Here is a 13134-nt window from a genome sequence, read left to right on the forward strand (position 1 = left end):
AAATGCCCTCCGATAAGAAAGACACTTCCGCGACAGCAACGACCCCATCCGAACAGAAAAATTTGGAAGAGCAAGACATTCTTGAAGATGATGATTTTGAAGAATTTGAAGATGAAAGTATGTATTTTTTTTGATGTATGATCATATGCGATTACGAAAAATCCATTTTGAAAATTATTAACGGATGATCGGATCATGAACTTGGCTTATACAATTTTTTAATACATTGCTGCATTGTGAATATTGACATGAATGTGATCGGAACATCTATATTGAATATAATCAATGTCTGCTTATCAATCAATTAATCAAAAAATTACCTCATACTTTTCAATTAATTGAAAACCATATCAATAGATTGGGATATTAATCAAACAGAAGAACAAGAACAACTTGAATGGGAGGAAGATTGGGATGATGAAGATGTTGATGATTTCTCAAAACAATTGCGTGAGGAGTTGAAGCGACACGAAATGCTAGATGAGCAATAATTTCCTTTGGAAAATTCACTTCCCAGCAAGCATAAAGAATGTCACCACCAATTAAGCCACTTCCTCTGTGAAATACCAAGTCTTCCGTCCTAATCCCTTTTATTCTCCTCGATCCTGTAAGAATTATTAAAAACAACTATTTCAATATTTATATCAAAAACTATTGAATTGTCATCAACTTTTGTTTGTGAAAAGGCCCAGCTTTATTTCAAATAACCACTTATCCACAATTACAAGCTCCCAAATTTTCAAATGTCCTTTTTTGCCCGTTCGGAGTGAAAACGGCCTGATGTTCATAGTGGCAGCGGATACAGCTCACGTTCACTTGTGAGCACCTTTGTACTTTCACAAAGTACTGTTTCTTGTAAGGGCTGAAAAGAGCATTTCTGCTTGCGAATATGCATGTCGCTTTGTCATGTTGGATGGTGAAGGAATTCTAGGAGAGATTGGAGAAGCATTGGTATATGAAGGTGTCCTGGTGCTAAATGGAGAAAAGCTTAAGGATGATAAATCTCTTTCAGGTGTGAAAGGCACTTTTTCTGAAGGCGATCTGAATGAATCTAAATTCTTGTCTACCGAATTGATTTTGTTGTTGATATGAGAAAAGTTTGCAATACCGCCTCCAAACAGTGTTGTTGTTGCTGCTGGGGTATTGTTGGTGGATGATGATGACCTTGCATTTTGTGGAGTCGAAATGAGCTCTTGATCATTGAAATCCAATCGTTTTTGAGTCGAGTAAACCTTTCTAGAAGACTGATTGTCTCTAACCTTTTCATGTTGCTGAGGAGTAGAAGGACTGAATAAGAAGTTTGGGCTAGTCAATACACGATCGTTCATTGGAGACTTTTTCTTAATAGGTGTGTTTGAGTTGAGTGCAATCCTATCTTGCAAAATCTCAGAATCTCGCTTTCGTTTTCTAAATATGGATGGCGAATGAAAGGCTGACCGAGCTGGTGACAAGAAGCTATCCCTAGGAGGTGAAAAGAAGAGACCTTTTGAGGGTGTGTTTTTGATGGGACTGATGAAACTAGAATTTCTATCGTGTTTGGGGCTTGCAAAAACTTCTTCAAAGTTGAACGAGCTGTTTAACATGGAAGAGTCTTGCTTGCTTGGTGAGGAAGAAAATGACAAATCGTATTGCAACGCATTTGGATACACCTCTGAGCTTAGTTCTGGGTTATAGGATGGTGGTGGTACAAGAATGGAAGAATTAGGATCAACACCTCCTGGCAAATCAGCAAAAAGTGTTTCTGCATAGTTTGCTCCTTCTACAGAATCCTGTACAACGTTATCTGCTTGATGATACGATGATGACAAGGCAGAGTTGTCATTGTTTAGAGATAGAGGGTGCATTTCAGTCATTGCGCTCACATTGACATCACTTGCTGAAGCAACACTGCCTGACATCATGACCGTTGTGATCTGAGATGGTGGCTGAGATTTTGGTGGTAATTCGCTCAAGTTTTGTTCAGAAATTTTCTTTGACTTTCTTCGCGTGTACTTTCGTTTTGGTTTGACTTGCTCAGAAGCAGCAAGTAGAGGCGTGGAGGAGGCAGATGCCGTGGTACTATTATTGGTTTGGCTTGATGCAAGCGAGTTGGTACTCATAGTACTAGCTTCAGAAATTGCATCCAAATTGGACTCTTCCTTCTTTTTCTTTGAAGATCTGCCTCGTGGCTTGGTTGGAGGAAGTCCTTGTTGCTCCCTTCGTTCTCTCTCTAGTTTTCTTCTCATTGTAGAGTTCCAGTGATTTTTGATTGCGTTATCAGTTCGGCCTGGGAGGAGTTTGGCAATTTGAGCCCACTTATTTCCCAGCTTCTCGTGAGCATCAGCAATAATTTTATCTTCTTCCTCTGTCCATGGTCCCTTGTTGATATCTGGATTTAAATGGTTGTGCCATCGTTCACGACATTGCTTTCCAATACGTCCTGGTAAGTGTTGAGCAATGAGGGACCACTTTTTAGCACCATATTTTTTCACAAGCTCAATAACTTGGTTGTCTTCTTCCGCTGTCCAAGGTCCTTTAACCACGTCAGGATTCAACACTTTTTGCCACCTGTGAAGACATTGAACATCTGTCCTGTCTGGAAAATGTTCAGCAATCTTCTTCCAGTTCTTTCCTCTGTGGAGAAGGACGGCGGCCTTTAAAGTCTTGTCTTCCTCTGGTGTCCATTTTACCTTGGATTTATCCCTGTTGTGAACATTGGACAGACCACATCATTGCATTGGCATGATTAGTACAAGTTTCAATAAATGATGTTGTTGAACAACACTAGAACTTACTTTTTTGTTCCTGTTGCTTCATCTTCTGATTCATCTGTACTCTCCGAAATTATTCCTTGTGTCTCTTCTTCATCGTCAGACATGTCTGCTTTGTCTTTGCCAGTGGATGCTACCGATGAAGCAGGAATTGCTGCTGGTTTGCTGGACAATGATTCCATATTGTTTGTTGTGTTGGATGATGGTGTTGAAGGAAAATGTTGAGGTGTCGGAGGAGCCATGTTGTGATTACCAGTGGTCGTGGCTGTTTGTTGTGCGAGTGAAGAGGACTGATTCATGGACTGGTAATTTGAAAGATTTGTGTTATTTACACTGATTCCAGAGAGAAGTCCTCCTTGTTGGTGATGAATTGTTCCATTGAATTTTGAATTCAATCCGAATAAATTCTTAGAGGTGTCGCCAAGGTTTGTTGGCGTCATGGGTCGATAGGCTGGATCTATCAGTGCCGATGAAGAGGAGGAGTACAGAGCTGAATTTTGTGTAGAGAGTGTTGTGCTTGTGGAAGGAGGTGGAGGATTGAGAGGTTGATTTTGAAGGAAAGCCGAGTTAGGTTGTTTCTTGGTAGTCATGGTTGTTGTAGGATTCATTATGATCTTTTCAATTGGTATAAGTGGAAGGTATGTTAATAATAATATCTCTCAATGTGAGTCGTATGCAATCGCAGAGAGACTTGGTTGAACTTTTGTACCACGAGAAATGTGCAAGAATATATTGAAATACATCATCGTTAGAACTAGTTGATAATCAATGGTAAACACAAATACCTACTTTTCAATCCTCGGAGTAAAGTCAGCCAGGTAAACCTGTGATGATGTTGGATTATTGTTATGTTGTAGAAGAATTTTCCAAACAACAATGATGAGAAGAGTCAAAGTTTTGGATTACAATTGTTATGGATGAAGAGCAACAACAACCATCAATGAATGTATATATAGACAGATATACTCTGATGATGGTCAACAAGAAGGAGAAGGCTTGAATCAACCACAAAAGCTTTGTTGCTTCAAGCTCGCTGTTGTGAATATGATTTTTTTTGGAGGGATGAAAGAGTTTTTTTGGCGCAATTTAAATTTTTTTAACGGTTTTTTACAACGGCTCAAATTTTAATTTGGAGTGCAACACCGTGGCATCATACAACACAGGTTTTCACACGATGTGTCGTGATCCTTAAAATCAAGCGACCACTACTACATAACGAACATGAGAATAGGGTATTCAACCATAAAGTGGTTGAAATGTTGGAAATATTTATGTGTGAATGAATATCTTTGAAATTTGTGTGCTCGATGAAACAATGAGAGGAAATTCTTGTGTTGTTCGTTCACAATTCCATTCCTAGAGTGATTTGGCAAACAATCTTTTCGGATTTTCAAGAAGAACAAGGATGTGAGTATTCCTCCTTTTCGTCATCTTTAAATGCTCTCTTCTGTCATATATTTCATCAGGTTGAGCCAAAGTCGAACTCACACAACAGTTGTTGGGTCTTATGGTCGTGTGTGAATGAATTTGTTCAAGACCAATCGATACTAGTCGTCATTTTGGCGAGTACTGTTGCTCTCCACAAAGTCGGCAGGAATGCTGCTTTTTTTTTGTGAATTGATTTTTTTCAAAAACTAGAATCTTATAACGACTAGTTGAAGCGGCTGGAAGCTTTGAATTCAATTTGTAACGGTACAATTGCTGTGGCGACGATGTTATAATAACTAACACGTGTTGATACAAGCATTAATGTACAACATGGGTTTTCAATTTCAAATACAAAAAAATAGCCTTCTCTGTTGTTGAGACTTTTTTCGGAATAGTTCGTGCATAACCCATTCCGATAATCGCCACTGCGATTTAAAAATACAATTACATAACAACTGCAATTTAAAATACGATTACAAAATAACAAGATCATATTATAATTAATTGACATCGATCCATCCAATAATTATTTACTAAATATCATCATGGTGTATATAGATAGCACTGGTAAAATCCAATCATCACGAGGTTTTATCGGAACCATCAAACATTGGTGGGCTGCTTTTATTGCCTTCATTGTTTTATTCTTCTCTACGTTGAATCCGTCAAATGATCATAGATCGAAAGGTAGCGGAGGTACTTCGGGAAGTTTGTCATCGAGTGGTGGAAGAACAATCGGAAGAGTGAAAGGACCACCTAAACAAGGTCCGAATTGCATGTCAGGATCATGAGGACGGTAGTGCGTGCGTGTTGAGAAGAATTTTTGGAGTAGTATCACGCAATCGGAATAATCTCTCTCATCTTGCAAATTAGGATCACATGGCATGGCAACACTTCTTTTGCTTGTTACCAGACGTGTAAATGAGCTCGTTGAACCATGTTGTTATCGAAATCAATCTTTTGGAATGACATGTTACTGGAAATGCAAACCAAACATTGTTGCATGCATTGCCTTGAGGCAATCTCAACAACATTTCCCAACATTGAAGATTTAAAGATTGATCGGTGGTGCCAGGTCCATGAGGGAGAGAATGATTCAAGTTTAAGGTTGTGGTACTCTTCACACACGTATGCACACAATTTGGTAATCATCATGATTACCACAATGATAATGATGATCATAATAACATTAAGAATGCTATTTTTTATAATAATTATCATAGTTTTAAACAAATCTTGTACATGAATGTAGTGTTTAGAATACGTCGGATTACTCTAAAAGTACACTTTTATTAAGACTGTTCGGGAAAATATTTTGGTGATTCTTCGTTTGATTTCAGTCCAAACAACAATCTCATTGGAAGCAATTACAAGTATTCATTGACTGGTGAAATGGCCTTTCCAATGCCTGCACTAATGTTACGAGCTTGCTCCAATTTACCCATTGCAATAACAATGGTCTTGGAGCACACAATACCAACAGCAGCAGTCTTGTTTGGTCCATTACAGACAAATTCAGTGCCATCACATCTAATTCCCATGAACTTGGATCCTGCCAATGTTGGTGAGATTGGTGGGGATTGTTCAGTCCATCCCTTCAAGAGAGCAGCCAATGATTGAGCTTCAGTTGGAGAGACATTCCAATTACCAGCAAGACCCCACATGGAGCCATCCTTACCGATCAATAAGACAGCCTCAACACCTGATGATGCTGATGGAGCGAGGAGAGCACCTTGTACCCATTGAGTCCATGGAAGAGTAGCCATTGTTATTGCTGATGCGATTAAGGTTGTACGATGATTAAGGCTTTTGAAAAATCACTACAGATGAGGGATGTGGTGATTATTTTTTTTTGAAAAAGCTGTAAACGTGTACATTGTAAGTGAGTTTTTATCCGGCTGGAGATTTGAATGTTGCAAGAGATTTGAATCAGAACAGGATCAAGGTCGTGTGTATTTAATTAAGAGGGTTGACAGTAAGAACAGGATCATGACGTTTATTTCATCAATCGACTTGCTCTTTCGAGTTGGCCTTTTTCATTTATTCCTCGTCATCATCTGTCTCCCATTCCATGTTTGGATCAACATCTAAAAAGCTTGTAAACGGCTCAAACTCATCCTTACACAGTGTGGAATAGTATTGAGGTCCCTTTGAAAATTCTTCCTCAGTAATCAGAGCTTGATCCAACTTGTTGCAAATTTCCTCAATATTCAAATTTTGACCAATAATGACAATTTCTTGCCGACGATCACCAATGACCATGTCCGAGCTCGAGTCTTCATCCTTGCCCTGATAGAAATCATTCTTAATGGCCTTCTCGACAATTTCCTTTCCGTACAATTCTATACATACGTCTTCACCAAGAGCGACAAAGAACTTTCCTCCGTCGTGAATGGTAATTTGATGACCTGCTTGTTCCCAATCTATTGTGAATGGATCATCATCATGGATAGGACCATTTCAACGTAGGTTACGATAAGTTCAATTCAATCATCATCATGAGATTCGAGTCATTGGTGGTTCGCAATATAAGAATACAAGTTTGAACTCGTGTTCGAATTTCTCACACATAACACCCACAACTTACCTCCACAGTAATCATTTCGAGTACAGAGCCATGCATATCCTTTCGAACGAAGGGCCACTTGCTGTAAATACTTTTCACGATAGAACAAGTCATACAACTTTTCAGTATGGAAAGGTCTTCTTCTTCGATACACAAATGAGGAAATTCCATACTCGAGTGTTTCTGGTTGATGAGAACCTCTCAATTCTTTCAACCAACCTGAATTGCAAGCTGCCTTTTCAAAATCAAACAAACCTGTATGGAGTACTTGAGAGAGTTCGACTTGTGAATTTTGAGTTTCATGAATGACCGCTTCAGGATTCAATTTATGGATGAAGGCACGAATTTGTTTCAATTCGTCAGTTTGGACCAAATCAATCTTATTGAGAAGAATGACATTAGCAAACTCAATTTGATCAATTAAGAGATTGGCAATGTTCTTTTCATATTCGGAGGTGGCGTCTTCTTCTTTCTCATCCTTGGGAGAGTCCTTATTATTATTGTTGTCGTTGGTGGCCTTACTTTCATCTTTGGTTTTACCAAATCTCTCAGCAAACGTTTCAATCGAACTCAAATCATGGAAGAACGAGCAAGCATCCACGACCGTTACACATGTATCTAACTGAGCAAAGTCAGACAGAATCATGGTTTGCTTTTTCTTTGAGACAGTTTGGTGATTGTTCTTCTTGGATGATTTTCGTTTTTTGTTTTGTTGTTTGGAAGTTGCTTCTTCTTCATCCGAGTCGACCATTTCAAATTCAACATCAAATGTGAATGTTTCAGCAACTGTTATTGGATGAAAATATTGTGGATCATGGGTGATATTGAATCATGATTCAAAGAGTGATGATATACTTACCTTGCATTGGCTCACCAATACCAGTCGATTCAATGACACAATAATCGAAACGACCTTCTTGAGCCAATTCGTACAATTCCATGAGAAGATCCTCTCTCAATGTACAACAAATGCAACCGTTTTGCATCGAGACAAGTTTCTCTTCAGATTGTTTGAGTTTCACTCCAGACTTTTCAATGAGTGCATTGTCAATATTCACTTCATTATGTTAGGAATGGTCAACTTGATGTTAACAATGTACGTGGATAGATTTTGAAATACACTTACATTCAGCCATATCATTAACAATAACAGCTACTTTAAGATTTTCTCGATTCTTGAGGATGTGTTTCAAGAGAGTGGTTTTACCTATTGAATGAATGTCATTCATGATTTAGAATCAAGATTCATGATACACATGATGAACGGTATTCAATGATGTTACTCTCGAACCACTTGCATGGTACTTACCTGCTCCAAGGAAGCCACTCAATAGAGTCACTGGAATCTTCTTCTTGATAGTTGTTGCATCTTCTTGCTCGTCTTCCCAACATGAGTCATCGTCCGTCTGATGAAGGTCGTTGGCATGTTCTCCCACTTGGTGTTCGAGTTGTCTTTTTGGATGAGGCGCTTGTTGGCTATGGGAGAGCATTTCTGTAAGGGTTTGTTGGTTCGTTGGAGTGGACATTGGTGTGTTGGTTGTTCAAAATTAAAATGGAAGGTATGGTTGGAAAGAAGCAACGAAAGAGTAGTTGGCAGGTCTGTGAATATTTTTTATTTTTTCACCAATTTTTCACCCTGCAAGAATTGTACATGGCTATTGGACGGGGCGTTCCCAGGTCAACCCGGATAATTACTTTACAACGGATGATTTTTAGCACTCCTTGTGCTTGCGTTGGAACAGTTGCGAGATTTCCAACGATGGACTATTAGGTGGTGAATTGAAATGCATGAATTACATTTTCAAGAGCATGGAACTAAACAAATCAGCTTTGGTCTTCCAGCTGGAAGAACATTTTAATTGTTATACGTTCACCATGCCAAGCGCACTTTTGTATTGGTTACTTGTCGTTACAAAGACAGGATGAAGCTGCTTTTGTTCGTCTCACTTTCCTTCTTGATGTTGCTCGCCTGTAGTAGTAGTAATCCTAGGAGCAGAGAATCGCGTCTGTATTTTACATAGTTATCGTCGGTAGTAAATGAAGCTTATTGAATGCATATTGTGCATAAGTAGTGTCTCCTTATTGCGGTCTGTTATTTCGAAGGTGATTCAAGCTTGTTTCCGCAGGTACAGCCGACGGTAAAACTCGAGATAAAAAATACTGTCGGGAGTTACTGACGAAAAGAATCCACCAAGACACAAAATACAGCCGGAAGAAGCATCATGTTAAATATTCTAATAATGGAGGTTTAATGAACGAAATAACGACGGAAATACTGTTGAAATAACCTACCACAACACCTGTGGCTGTTACTATCGATGATAATGATGGAAATCTTCTTATTTTATTTTAATTCAATTTGAAATTTTTTTGGTTCAATATTTGATTTAAAATTGTTATTGCAAATGCATTTTAAATTTTATTGGCATCATAATTTACAACTCAACAACGTTGGCAGGGTTGACAGGTCTTGAGCGTCTCATTTTCGCTGATGATGATTTACGTAAATGCTCTTGATACAATTTATATTCCTCAGAATTGATGTCATACACATCTTCGTCGTTTTCAAAGTCAAAAAGGTTGTCTGAATTTTTGCTTTTTGAGACTCCAGATCTTCTACGAAGTTTCGCCTTCTTTTTTGCGTTCACAAATATTTGACTTATATGTTTCCTGCATATCTTTATCAACTAAAAACGATTGTTGTGAAATTTAGTCAAACAAATAACAAACACAACTTACTATTTCATCTACCTGGGATTTATCACAATCTGAAAGAATACTATAGTTTGGAAGACTTGAACAAAATGTTTGAACATGAGTAACCACTGTGTCTGAAAGTTGAAGCTTTTGCTCTTGTGTTTGGGGATTAGAACAGATCTGAAGAGTTAAAATTTATAGGAGCAACATTACAACTTACTTGGGAGAGAAATGAATGAAATTTCAATTTACAACATTGTTTGATGCTTCATGGAAAGAAATGATTACCAAGAAATATTGACAAGAAACAAACCTTGCGTTGTTCTGAGTTAAGAATTGCTTGCTTTCTTGAAAAAGTGTTATATTCAATGATGGAGCTATATAAGAAATGTTTTTTCGATTACGTTTCTTCTTGATACCCCTTACAGTGTCAGTTGGCATTATGATTGGTTTTTTTTTGTTTTGATTTTTGAAAATATTTAAACGGGTCAACTTTGAAACTATTGGAGAGAAGTTTTTGTAAGCGAGTTCAGATCGAGCGCGCACAGGAAGCGTTTTCTTTACAAAAAAAAATATCATGCTTCAGAACAAGGCCGAATCCAAATTCTTTGACGTGGTTTCCTTGAGAATGTGCCACAAATGCAATGTACATGATTTGGAATTGTATATCCATAATTCGGCAAAGTGTAAAACCTTGAATCCCTCTATCAAATGCACTTGTTTTTCATGCGGCACAACTTACTTCACTTGTCCTTTTTGCAAAGATTGCTTCTTCGACTCTCATGCATCCAATTTTTTAAAACACATGAAAAGATGTTCAAACAAAGATGAAGCTCAGAACCCCGTTTTCAAGTGTTGTTCCGAACAAACGACAGAGTTTGATCATTATTATTCTCATATCATCAAAAATCATTGTGGTCATTTGTGTTCGTTTTTAAAAAAAAGCAAACATGAGGATAAAATGGATGACGAAAAAAACAACAAGAAAACGACAGGAGTGGTTGTTATGGAGGAAGGTTGTGATATTGGTGGTTTATTGATGAACTTAGAAGCTCTCACTGCTGACGTGCAGAATTTAGTACAAACACCATTTCCAATATTTGAATTTTTTGAGAAACTGAAACAATCTATGCCATATGTATCAAATCACTCGTGCGAGCATGAACAAGAATTTCACTTCCCTAAAGATCACCCTTTTGAAAGTTTTGAAGAATTATGTTGTTTTATGTTAATCAATCACTTTGGAATTTCTAAACAAGCATATAATTTCATGATTCAAATGCTGAAATCAACATTTAAAGACCGTCCTGAGTTGATGAAATTATTTGTGAGCTATGATACCTTGAAAGCAAGAGGAAATAATTTGAATCCCCAAAAACCCATGCAGTTCAATGATAATTTCATCCTTTACTCTGTACAAGATACTATTCGAAACATGTTAATGGATCCGTATTTGGTCAACCAATTATGTCTCAACCGAGAAAAGCATCAACAACAGTTTGCAACCAAGCAACCATTTCAATCTAAAATATTCAACAAAATTTTGGAGAAGTGTCAAAGTGATATATTCCCTCTTGTGATGCTGATATATGTGGACGATTTTGTAAAATTCAGAACAAAGTCAACATCAACATGTGGAGTGTACTCAAGTTTGTTGAATTTCAATAGCGACTTCATGAGAAAACTTGAATCTATAAGCTTACTTGGGTTCTCAAAAACTCACTGCGATTTTTGGACAATGACAAGCCATTTGATGAAAGAAATTAATCACCTTGATGGGGAGATAATTGAAATAGAAGATCCCTCTACAGGTGAGTCTAGAAAATTTCAGATTGTTGTTGCAGGGTTTTTATGGGACACAGTCGAGAAGATGTATTCCTTGCAACTCATGAAAGAAGAATGTAGCCGTTGTGAAGGAATTTATGATAATCAACATAAAACACCAGATTGTTTATTTGGAGCGTCTACGATAGAAGATCCAAAGTATGTCACGCATTTCGAGAAAAGAAATATATTTGAAGCAAACACTGTTATTAATAGCATCGATTTAAGATCAAATGACAGAACAAAGGACAAGGGTTTTAAACCCTTAATATGGGAAGAAATGCAATTCAAAGATTTGAAATTATCTAAAGCGAAAATAACGCAAAAATTACGAGAATTACCTGTTCTGCATATCATAGATAATCCTTTTTTAAAATATCCTAATACTGTGGATGCATTTCACAAAGCCTTAATTGATTTTTTCCATTTAGAGATCCAAGGAACTTTTCGAACCCAATTTAAAAGAACAATGAAAGCAATTCATTACTCAACAATCATGGACGATTTTTTGGATGTTTGTGAGAGAGAAAGGTTGCCGAATGGCAAAAGGATTACAATGTACAGTGATATTGACAAACTATCCGGAACAGAGATGCTTGAATTTATAGCAATAAGCGCTCCAATTTGGTACAAATTTCTATTCCTAAATACCAAATATTCAGATAATACTTTGGAGAAGAGACAAAAACTATATGAGTGTTGGATTTTACATTTGCAGTATTTTGTTCGATTGTTGCGGTTTGACCATACAGACCACGACTTAAAAGAAGCCGAGAAACTCTATGTAGCGTGGCGAGTTGCATATAGAAACTGTTTTGGATCCGAAAAGTGTAAATTTCCAAACTTTCATGCAGGCTGTCATATATTTGAGGATGTCGATGATATTGGTCATGTTACTTGGTTTTGGACTCTCCTCTATGAGTTAAAACATTCCACGTACAAGCAATTCAATGACAAAAGTAACAAAAAACAGCTTGAAAAAAGGGCTTCTGAACGAGAAATGGTCATGAAAGCTCTTTTTACAAAATATCCTCAATGCAGAAAATTGATACCAAGAGCAAAAGAACCAGAATTCAAGCTTGAAAAAGACATTTTTGTCCTATTTGAAACGGATCAAGGAGAAATGAACATTGCGTTCGTTAAACAAGTAACTGATAAGGTAGTTCTTAGTTCCTTGATCTTTGAAGTGAAACACATGGATAACGTTTCCTATATGTATCACCTCAAATGCATTCCACAACTAATGCTATCAGCAATAGATATCAGCAAAGTCAAGTCTAAATGTAGCTGTATTTGCTATTCATTGCCATCTGGGTTAAAGTGGCAATTGAATCAATTTGCATTTTGTTATAATTTTTGTAAATAAATATTAATTTTCTAAATATTTCAAAAATCAACAAGTCTTATTCAACAAAGTATCGATGAAAATAATTCGTGGTACTTTCATCCGAACCAATCCGAAGGTATTGTACGTCGTTGTTATCATAATTAATTTCAATCATTATTTTGTCAACATTATTCTCCGTCCATATCTTGCCAGTGGTATTTCATCCGACAGTATTGGTCGAGCAGTAAAATATGTCATATATTCGTCGGTCAGTATTTTCCTCATTTACTTTTCCGACGGTATTTTGATGACCAGTATTATGCACATGTAATTGCCCTGTTGTATTATGTCGTCCTTGATGCCATGGTTAATATCCATCAGTATTTTAACCAGGGATATTCTCCATCCGTATTCGTCCAGCAGTATTTTAATCGAAGGTATTTTTCGATGGTAGATAAACGTCTTATTTTTGACCGCACTTATTTTCTGATTACTCATGCGGTATACCTGCTTCCTTCTGCTCCTAGGATGATGCTAGCGCC

At 37.3% G+C, this 13134-nt stretch overlaps 5 protein-coding genes across 5 annotated transcripts; 2 read left to right on the forward strand and 3 right to left on the reverse strand.

The window, feature by feature from the left end:
• Positions 1-2: 2 nt before the first annotated feature.
• Positions 3-491, forward strand: C9374_007516 (uncharacterized protein; the record flags this gene model as incomplete). The annotated part of the gene is made up of 2 exons (XM_044697490.1): positions 3-117; positions 358-491. 2 exons carry the CDS (start codon positions 3-5, stop codon positions 489-491), a joined length of 249 nt encoding a protein of 82 aa, XP_044546639.1.
• Positions 492-836: 345 nt separating this feature from the next.
• Positions 837-3340, reverse strand: C9374_007517 (uncharacterized protein; the record flags this gene model as incomplete). Its single annotated transcript, XM_044697491.1, has 2 exons — positions 837-2682; positions 2775-3340. The coding sequence occupies 2 exons, from the start codon at positions 3338-3340 to the stop codon at positions 837-839; spliced, it is 2412 nt and encodes an 803-aa protein (XP_044546640.1).
• A 2205-nt stretch (positions 3341-5545) lies between these two features.
• Positions 5546-5944, reverse strand: C9374_007518 (uncharacterized protein; the record flags this gene model as incomplete). The annotated part of the gene is made up of 1 exon (XM_044697492.1): positions 5546-5944. The coding sequence occupies one exon, from the start codon at positions 5942-5944 to the stop codon at positions 5546-5548; it is 399 nt and encodes a 132-aa protein (XP_044546641.1).
• A 274-nt stretch (positions 5945-6218) lies between these two features.
• Positions 6219-8270, reverse strand: C9374_007519 (uncharacterized protein; the record flags this gene model as incomplete). The annotated part of the gene is made up of 5 exons (XM_044697493.1): positions 6219-6601; positions 6766-7530; positions 7604-7801; positions 7871-7951; positions 8054-8270. 5 exons carry the CDS (start codon positions 8268-8270, stop codon positions 6219-6221), a joined length of 1644 nt encoding a protein of 547 aa, XP_044546642.1.
• A 2132-nt stretch (positions 8271-10402) lies between these two features.
• Positions 10403-12631, forward strand: C9374_007520 (uncharacterized protein; the record flags this gene model as incomplete). Its single annotated transcript, XM_044697495.1, has 1 exon — positions 10403-12631. One exon carries the CDS (start codon positions 10403-10405, stop codon positions 12629-12631), a length of 2229 nt encoding a protein of 742 aa, XP_044546643.1.
• Positions 12632-13134: the final 503 nt, after the last annotated feature.

This window comes from Naegleria lovaniensis, assembly GCF_003324165.1.
Source record: "Naegleria lovaniensis strain ATCC 30569 chromosome Unknown tig029, whole genome shotgun sequence".
Lineage (NCBI taxonomy): Eukaryota > Heterolobosea > Eutetramitea > Acrasida > Naegleriidae > Naegleria > Naegleria lovaniensis.